Consider the following 9,530-nt stretch of genomic DNA (forward strand, 5'->3'; position numbering starts at 1 on the left):
GCCCACGGGGTTCCTGCGCCCCTGATGAGCACCACGAGCTGCGACCAAATCCCTGCTCCAGCCCCCGGCTCCAATGTAACCAGACAAAGAGCGGGGACAGTCCCCGCCTGCACAGACACCCCCACACTGGGCACTGCCCCCCATGCACAGCCCCAGTGCCCTGCCTGTCCCACAGAAGGGCACTGCCCCTTGCCCAGAGCCCGGTGCCAGGCAACACCCCACACGGGGCCACGAAACAGGAACAATCGGCTGGAGCCTCATTGCTGCACAGCCCCCCACCAGCCTGCCCCTCCCCGCAGCATGCTCAGCCCTGGGGCATCCGAGACCCTCCCCCAGCTGCACAGGGCAGATGGAGATACCCACAGGTTTGAGCCACAGGAGACTCGAGGGCTGGGCTGGGCACCGCGTGGATTCAGCCAGTGCGAGTGGCGCTGCCAATGGGGGAGGGGCAGGCTGGGGGGGCAATACCAGCGGAGCGGGAGCAGTGCTGTTGGGAGACCATGGGCACACGACAAGCACGGGGGTCACTGCGGGCCAGGGAGCCTGGGCGGGGCTGAGGGATACTGGGTAATTTCCTTCCCCCCAACCCCTGCATGGCCAGGTCAGTGCCCAGGCTGCCCGAGCCCCCTTTCCACACAGGGTGGCATGGATCTTCCCAGTGACACAGCACCAAAGCCACCGGGAGCCCTGCTTCCTGCACGGGCACGGCCCAGGGGGGAGCATGCCTGGGAGGACAGCATGCCCAGGGGCCTGGCCCAGACCAGCCTGGTGCAATCAGAAACCAGCCTGACCTTCCATTAACTCTCACAATGGGCAGCTAATTTTAGCAGCTTCAGTTCCCTGTGTGCCTGGCCTTGGGCCAGCGGTGCAATGCTGGTGTGAGCGAGCCACACGGGCACCTCTGCAGCCTGGCAGTGGTGGGGGAGTCTGTCCCAGAGCCCAGGGCTGATGGGACGAGGTGACAGGAAGCAGGCCAAGGAGGAAGAGACATGAAGGGCAATGTTAGATATGGGCAGAGCACAAAGGCCCAGATGCACCTGCCCCACCGCCCTCCCAAATGCTGCGTGCTCTGCATCCCAGCTCCGGCAACAGAAAGTTCCACAGGCCACCGCTACCCCATGTGCCCACATGGGCCGTAGGACCCCCTCCAGCTTCCTCGCCAAGCCAGGCCTTCGCCCCATTGGCACCATCTTCCACGACACGGAGACCTAAGTTCCCTCTAAGCTGCACGGCCGCGCAGCTGCCCATTAAGCCCCACACAGGGGCTCAGGGCTGTGGCGGGGAGAGGATGCCTCAACACGGACCTGTCCCGGACTTGCCGCAGCCAGCCGGGGAGAGGAGCCCCTCCCTTGGCCCCGCCAGAGCTGCCATGGCTGGGGAGAGGCACCTCTCCCCGTTGCAGCCCTGGGGCAGCCTGTACCCCAAACACCTCATCCCTGGCCCCACCCCAGAGCCCAAAACCCCCCACCCCAACCCTCTGCCTCAGCCCTGAGCCCACACCCCAAGCCCCTCATCCCCGGCCCCACCCTGGAGCCCTCACCCCCCACATCTCAACCCTCTACCCCAGCCCCTTCCTGTACCCAAAGCCCCTCATCCCCAGCCCCGAGCCCGCACCCCCAGCCAGAGCTCGCATCCCCCCACACCGCAACCCTCTTTCCCAACCCAGAGCCCCTCCCGCACCGTGAACCCCTCAGCCCCACCCCATGAATGTTATGTGCACCAGTACGAAGGTGATGTACCACACATCACAAAATTCATTCCGCACATGGACATAAATAATGAGGACGACACTGGCAAAGACCCCCCAGTGCCGCTGCCTTGCTCAGAGCTCTGGGCTCAGCCGCAGACAAGCTAGCCAGTCACTGCACAGCCAGGCCGGGGGAGGGGGATCATCCTCATGAGACCCTCCCTCAAGTGTCCCTTTGTCAGCCCCTCACGTGCCTCTTGCACCCCAGCAGCCGAGCCAGCGCCCCCCAGTACCCTGGGAGCAGCACCGCGCCCTGCCCCACCAGCCCTCACACCACATGTGCCAGGGACAGCACATTGCACATCCCAGGCTTGGGGCCCAGCAGCCAGCGAGGGGGGAAGCACAAAGCACGGGCCCGGGACATGCCCGCGCAGAGTGTGAATGGGGCATGAGGCAGCCCTGTTCCGACCCCTGCACCCCATGGCCTGGAGGGGGAGAAGCCCCGTCCCCCCCAGCCTGCGCACATGTGTTTCCAATGCAGGCCCAGCAAGTCACTGCACGGAAAACAGCACCGAATTCCTTTCCTATGGAGTAATGGGCCCAGCCGCCTCCACCAGGCAGGGAGGGGGAGGGGCCGCTCTGACCCCGGACCCTCCGGGACGCTCAGGGGAGGGGAAGCCCCAGACTAAACATCCCCTTCCCTGTGCTGAGCAGCCCTGGGATGGGAGCCCTGTCTGCGCAACAAGGCCGTGCTTAGGAGCACTAGCTCCCTCCATGGCCCCATCCAGCCCCAGCCCCCTGCTCTGATGATGGCCCTCACTCCTGACCCGCAGCCCCTGCTATCTGAGCCGAACCCTGAGCACGGAGCCTGATGCCCATGCCCTGAGAACAATCTCCTGCACAGTCTCTCTCCCAGAGGATGGTGGAGCGGCCCCTCTGCACCACCTCGCCCTGTCCCCAGCCTCCTCCCCTTGCACCCAGCTTCTCCAGCAGAGAGCCCAGCCCCTGAGTTAGATCTTTAGAAAGGAACAATTCAGGCCCAGTGGCTGGGGCTGCTGCCCCTTCCAAGAAGCTGCCAGATTCCCAGGGCTGCCAGCCCCAGAACCACCACGCACCCAGCAGCAACCTAGAGGGAGGGGGCAGAGAGCCCAAAGGAGGGGGCAAAGCCTAAACTCCAGAAGCAAGTCCTGCCCCGCCGCGCCTGAAGCCGAGGACCCAGGCCGGCTGCACTCACCCCAGCCATGGGAGAGCTTTCTGCCAGCTCCGCTGCAGGAACCGTGTGAGGCAGGTCTCTGGCCTGTGCTCCCCAGGAGGCCGGACAAGGGTCTTGTCCCCGACCCGGCTCATCCGGGTGGGTGGGGAGGAGGTGACCAGAGCACACTGTTGCCAGGGCTGTTGTTATGCAGCACACAGCCCGTGCCCCAGCTGCTGCATGGCTGGCTGGGGGACTGGCTGCATAAGGAGCCCATTGTTCAGCCCCCAGGCCGGCCCTGCTGCATGCGCAGTGTTTCCCAGCGGACTGTCTCAGGTGGGCAGACTGGGCCCTGGCACCCCAGCTCTCAGGAGCGCTCCCCGCCCTGCCCCTGCTCTTTCCCCATGGTGCTGCCCTACTGCCCCCTGGGGCCAGACGGGCCCACGTGGGGGTCGGGGATGCTCAGGTCAGCCTGAGCCACAGGGGAGGCGGCCTGGAAGGGGACTCCCAGCCAGAGACCACAGGCGGAGTCTGTCAGAAGCCAGCCCAACACTGCCAGTGTCTCCTGGCCAGTGTGACCAGAGATGTGCCGCCCCCTCGGGTCGCCCCCCGTTGAGGAGCGGTGACTTGGCCAGAAGGGCCACGCTGGATGGGGCCCTGGCCGTGACCTCTCGGAGACAGGGTCCCGCTGGCTGCTGGGGGAGAAGCCAATGCCACTGTCTGCAGGATTAGACAGGTGCCGTGTGCCCACCCCGCCCCCAAGGGCCAGCAGCAACCTGACTGCGCCTCCCACGACCTAGGCCAGCAGGGGTGACCCGTCTGCAGCCTCAGGCGGCTGCTGGGGCTGGAGCAGGGGGGACCTGGCTTCCTTTTCAGCCTGGTCTGCCAGGGTGGGCACTCCGCACTGGGCAGGGGGCAGCACCGGGGACTTCTCCTGCTGCCTGGCACATGCCCCCTCCGCCCTCACCCAGCCTGTCTCGGGTAGGACATCCCTGCCCAGGGTACCCGCGCGGCTCCGCCCGCCCCTGGAGATTTGCGCTTCCCACTTGGGCAATTGCTCAGCAGCCCCATGTGACATCAATGGCCGCTGGGCCAATCAAATGCCACTGGGCCAATTTGCATCCTGCAATCTGATTGGCTGCAAGCTGGGCCTCACCCCACAGTGGCACCAGGCCCCATGTTTGGGGCGCATTGGGCAGCAGCCCCAGAGCCAGCCGGGACGTGCCAGGCCCTTCAGCCTGGGAGCCTTGCGCTCCAGGGGCCCGGACAGCATCTCACCAGCAACAAGCTACCTGCCCCATGCCAGAGCAGCCCCCGACCCCCAGCCCCGACTCTGGAGGGGGACGCTGCCCCCAGGCTCAAAGAGCTCCCGGTCTGAGCACCCGACCCCAGCCCACGTCTCTGGCTGAGCTGGCCATCCCCAAGTGCTGGCAGACGCCCGGCCCCTAGGTCGCTGCTCCCCTTGCCGCCAGACTCGGTGCCTTGGCTCTAGCCACCTTTCCATGCAGCAGCCCCTGGGCCAGGTTCCCTCAGCACGCCCAGGAACAAAGTCTCCCCTTGGCCGGGGCCTCCAATGCAGCCTCTGCCCACCACATGCTCAGAGCTGCCTCCAGAGCCAGAGGGGCTCCAGCCTGCCTGAAGTGGGGAGTCCTCCTCAGCCCCCGGGGGTCAACTCCATCCCCAGCGCCTCAAGACCCTCCTCCCTGCACACCCCATGGAGCTTCCCCACTTCGCCCCCTGCTCGGCGCCCCCCCTGCCCAGACCTAGGGCTCCAGCCTCGCTTCACAAAGCAGGTTAGAACTTGCCGGGGGCCACGCTGGCCCCCGGCCTCCAGCTCCCCACACCCCACACTCACCACATCGCCAGCTCACTGGCCGTCTCCCCAGAAGCCTTTGCACCTGCTCCCTGGCCCCTGCCCCAGCCCCCCCAGTTATTGTTCTGCGGTAACATGGCTGGGGAGGGGGCTGATGCCCCTCCAAGCCCCCAGGTCCTGTGTGGGAGGAGAGCAGCTCACATGCTGCTGGCCCTTTACTGGGGCGTGGGCAGGAAGAAGGGCAGCACCCCTGCTCCTTGGCTGGGGGGTGAGAGAGGCAGGGAGCTGGTAGGGCCCGGGGAGGGCAGGGAGTGGAGCGCAGCAGCTGGAGTGGGGGTGAAGTGCACACTCGCTGGGAGGGCCTTGTGGGTCCACAGCGACAAGGCAGGGAGCAGGCCCCAGCGCTCACGAACAGCGGAACCGGGCACCAGCCGCGTCGGCCGGCAGCTGGAGGAAGATGCAAAAGGGGCCGAGGGCAACAATCCCTGCACAGAGCGCTCAGCCAGGGCCAGCAGGGCCAGGGAGCAGAGCCCCACTCATGTGCAAGCGATTTGTGGGGAGGGGGCAGACCCAGCTGAGGGGAGATGCCAATGAGATGGTGTGGCTGAGTGGTCGTGGCTTCAGGGGCCAGACAGCACAGATCCTTTCCCCTGGTCAGTTCGGACCAGCGAGTGGGGGCAGAGAAAAGCTCCAGGCCCGACCACCCGGGGAACCGCCGGACGCAGCCCCGGCCCTGCATGGCCACTAGCCATTTGCTTCCCTTCATGCCCTGCACCAACGGAGGCGTGTCGGGCCAAGGGGCAACATCGTTATTTCACCCCAGAAGGGGGGTGTCAAAAGCAAGAGACTTTGCACCCTGAGACCCTGCTCCCACATGACCGTCCCAAGGAGCTGGAGCTCTGGCCAGGGTGGGGAGGCACCAGCCTGGCACCTCACCGGCTGTTGGGAAAGGATGACTGGAAAGAGAACCCACAGCCATGGGACACATTAGGAAACCGGGGAGAGCCTGGGGGCAGGACCAGAGCCACGGGGGCCTTTTCGCTCAAAGACAAAGACTCGGCTGCCCCAGAGCACACCGCGAGGCCATTCCCCAGCCTGGCCAACGCCGGAGCAAGCACCAATGCTGAGCAAAGGCGCCAAACGGCCGCCCAGGCTCCCACGAGCCTTCGCTCCACAGGGCACAGCCGCAGGATCCTGCTGGGACCTGGGCCCAGGCATGCAGCACTGAGTTCCCCTACTGGGGGCCATTAGACAGAGCCGGCCGTCCTGCACCCCAAGGTGCTGGCCAGGTCTGGTGACCTCGCTGCCCCCTCCCGCTGGCTGAGGTCGCAGCCCCTCCATGCCAGCAGGTACCAGCATCCCCAGCAATGCCCGTCTCTCCAGTGCAGGCTGGGATGTCAGTGGCTCCGGTTCGGGGGCCGTGGGCCCGCGTCTCCACCACCGGAACCAGCCACTCCAGCAAGAAGCAATTTGGGGGTCCCTCCAGCACAGGCAGGGTAGACACTGCCCTGGAGAAAGATGGGGAGACGAAAGGAAATGGGGCCTCCAGAGCTGCCCATCCCCAGCGGGTGCCTGGCAGGCCAGGGCCCACCCTAACAGGAGGCGATGGGCCTGCTGGAGCCAGACTGCAGGGCTGGGAATGGATCCCACGGGAGCCAGTGGCAGGGCCAGCGGGAGGACGGGCACGGCTAGTAACCTGACCACCCCCCACCCACCTCCCCAGCCCCCCAACCGCCTCCTCCCCCTGCCCCTCCCCTCCCCTCTCCTCTCCTCCCCCTGCATCCCCCAGCCCCACCCTCCTTTGTGCAGCTTGTCGCTACAGACTCTTGCAGCCCCGAAGGCCCAACAGCCCCGAACCGCCCGGGCAGTTGGTGCCGTGGCCGGGCAGAGTCCGGGGCGGTGCTGGGGACCCGGGGCTAGGGACTCCGCGGAGATGGGCCACAGCCGGGGAGCCGGAGCGGGGCGCCGGGAGCTGGAGCAACCTGGGCAGGGCTCGCTCGGGTCCGGGCCCCCCTGGAGCCGGACGCTGCCTCCCTGCGCCCGGGGGGGGCGTCCCCCACCCCGCAGCGGGCGGACCCAGGGGGCTGGTCTCGGGGCGCCCTTGGCCCCGGGGGGGTCCCGGCTTCCTCGCCCAGCGCAGCCCGCCCCGAGGGGCCCGGCCCCGGCTCCCCAGCCCGCCGCGCCGCCCGCGCACCATTCTGGGCAGCTCGTGGCTGCCGCTCGGCCCCGGCTGGGGGGCCCGGGGGGCGCCGCCCCGGGGCTCGGTCCCCCCCGGCCCCGCGCGGAGCCGCCCAAAGCGCCGGGCGCTCACCAGTCCGTGGGGCTCCCCTCGCCGATCACCTCCTGGTAGGCGGCCAGCAGCGCCAGCCGGTGCGCCCCGAAGCTCACGCCAGCCATGCCGGGCGCAGGGAGCCGCGCGAAGCCAAGGACCCGGCCGCCTGCCTGCCTCGGAGACACTGCAGCAGCCGGGCGGGGCGGGCCAGGGGCGGGCCGGCTCCGCCCGCCGCCGCGCCCGCCCGGCCTTAGCGCCCCGGCCCCGGCCGCGGCCCCCGCCCTGATCCCCCAGCGCCCCTCGCCGCCCGGCCCCCCAGCGCCCCGGACCCCGCACCCCAGCGCCCCTAGCTCCCCTCGCCCACCGCCCGGACCCCCCAGCGCCCCAAACCCGGACCCCGCCCCCTAGCGCCCCCAGCTCCCCTCGCCCACCGCCCGGACCCCCCAGCGCCCTGGACACGGACCCCGGCCCCGACCCCCGACCCCCAGCGCCCCCAGCTCCCCTCGCCCACCGCCCGGACCCCCCAGCGCCCCGAACCCGGACCCCGCACCCCAGCGCCCCCAGCTCCCCTCGCCCACCGCCCGGACCCCCCAGCGCCCTGGACACGGACCCCGGCCCCGACCCCCAGCGCCCCCAGCTCCCCTCGCCCACCGCCCGGACCCCCCAGCGCCCCGAACCCGGACCCCGCACCCCAGCGCCCCCAGCTCCCCTCGCCCACCGCCCGGACCCCCCAGCGCCCTGGACACGGACCCCGACCCCCAGCGCCCCCAGCTCCCCTCGCCCACCGCCCGGACCCCCCAGCGCCCCGAACCCAGACCCCGCCCCCTAGCGCCCCCAGCTCCCCTCGCCCACCGCCCGGACCCCCCAGCGCCCTGGACACGGACCCCGGCCCCGACCCCCGACCCCTAGCGCCCCCAGCTCCCCTCGCCCACCGCCCGGACCCCCCAGCGCCCCGAACCCGGACCCCGCACCCCAGCGACCCCAGCTCCCCTCGCCCACCGCCCGGACCCCCCAGCGCCCTGGACACGGACCCCGACCCCCGACCCCCAGCGCCCCCAGCTCCCCTCGCCCACCGCCCGGACCCCCCAGCACCCCGAACCCGGACCCCGCCCCCTAGCGCCCCCAGCTCCCCTTGCCCACCGCCCGGACCCCCCAGCGCCCTGGACACGGACCCCACACCCCTGCGCCCCGGCCCAACACCCCAGCACTCCAGACACAGACCCCTCGCCCAATCCCCATGCCCCACCCCACACCGCTAGGCTCCCCAGCACCCCGGACACGGACCCCGCCCAGCCCCCCATTCGCCTCCAGCGCTACGGACACGGACCCCGTGCCCAACCCCCAAGCACCCCCCCACACCGCCAGGCCCCCCGCACCCCAAACATAGACCCCCCCAGACCCTCCCCCAGCGCTGCAGACACGGACCCTGCGCCCCTCGCCCAACCCCCAAGCCCAACCCCATACGGCCAGGTCCCCCAGCACCCCGGACATGGACCCCACCCCCTTGCGCCCCGAGCTCCCCTCGCCCACTGCCCAGACCCCCCCGCGCCCCTTAGCACCCACCGCCCGGACTCGGATGCCGCCCCCTAGTGCCCCGAGCTCCCCTCACCCACCATCTGGATCCCCCCAGCTCCCCAGACACAGACCCCGCCCCCCACCCAACCCCCCAGCCTCTCCCAGCGCTCTGAACACGGACCCCACACCCCTTGCCCAACCCTCCCCACACCACCAGGCCCCCCCAGCACCCCGGACATGGACCCAGCCCCCCAGCCCCCAAGCTCCCCTCACTCACTGCCTGGACCCCCCAGCACCCCTCACCCAACCCCCCAGTGCCCTCACACACCCCAGGCCCTCCCCCAGAATCCCCACCCACCGCCCAGTTCCCCCACTCCCCCCACCCACTGCCCGGACCCCCCAGCACCCACCCCCCACTGCTTTGTTTCAGAGCAGCCCAGTGCACTCAAGGCTCAGCTCCCTGCCCCCCATACAGCGAGTGCGGCTGCGGGGCTGCCATGGCACCTTGCGTGGTAGGTGCCAACGCGCCACTTCTCCTGCGTCACGTCCTTCATTAGCACTGCCTGGCTTTGCAGGCGGGTGCTGTGCCCCTGGGGGAGCCCACACAGTTGCCAGCTCCATGCTCTGGCTGCGAAAGTGAGCTCTGGACTGCAGCTGCCCTGCAGGGCTCCCTGGCTGGCCTCAGACAGGCACCAGGGACCCTGCTGGGCCGGACCTGTTCCGCCCTACGGTTGGTTCCATACCCCCCAGCCAGGGCTTAATTTGTAATGACAGAGTGGTCAGAGCTCCAGCTGGTTTTTTTACATTCATCACTGACGTGGCAAGCCCAGAAGCGCGGGGGCTTAGCCCTGCTACAAATGAAGGGCTGCTCCCAGCTCCATTGGCTCCTGACCAGTGTTCCCAAAGAAAAGGCCGGAGCCTACAGGTGGGGGAAGCTGCTACAAGGCAGCCAAAGGCCGTGCCCCAGACCTCAGCCCCCTGGAAAACAGCAGCCCCCCGGTGACCAGCATGTGGGCAGGCAACATCCCGCACCAGTGGCCAGCTCCCCAGG

At 69.3% G+C, this 9,530-nt stretch overlaps 1 protein-coding gene across 7 annotated transcripts in view; it reads right to left on the reverse strand.

Annotated features, from left to right (window-relative positions):
* DBN1 (drebrin 1) overlaps positions 1 to 7,165 on the reverse strand; it is a 33,142-nt gene extending 25,977 nt beyond the window's left edge. For 2 of the 7 annotated variants that reach the window (XM_084637694.1, XM_084637693.1), the window contains exon 1: positions 7,004 to 7,165. In XM_084637694.1, coding sequence (XP_084493820.1) covers positions 7,004 to 7,089 — 86 coding nt within the window. In that variant the 5' untranslated portion in view covers positions 7,090 to 7,165. Of the gene's footprint in view, positions 1 to 2,921; positions 3,080 to 7,003 lie in introns of those variants that run through there. The other 5 variants (XM_084637696.1, XM_084637691.1, XM_084637692.1 and 2 more) reach the window with 5 other exon arrangements.
* Between the last annotated feature and the right edge of the window lie 2,365 nt (positions 7,166 to 9,530).

Source organism: Lepidochelys olivacea, assembly GCF_965140295.1.
Source record: "Lepidochelys olivacea isolate rLepOli2 genome assembly, chromosome: 8".
Taxonomy (NCBI): Eukaryota; Metazoa; Chordata; order Testudines; family Cheloniidae; genus Lepidochelys; species Lepidochelys olivacea.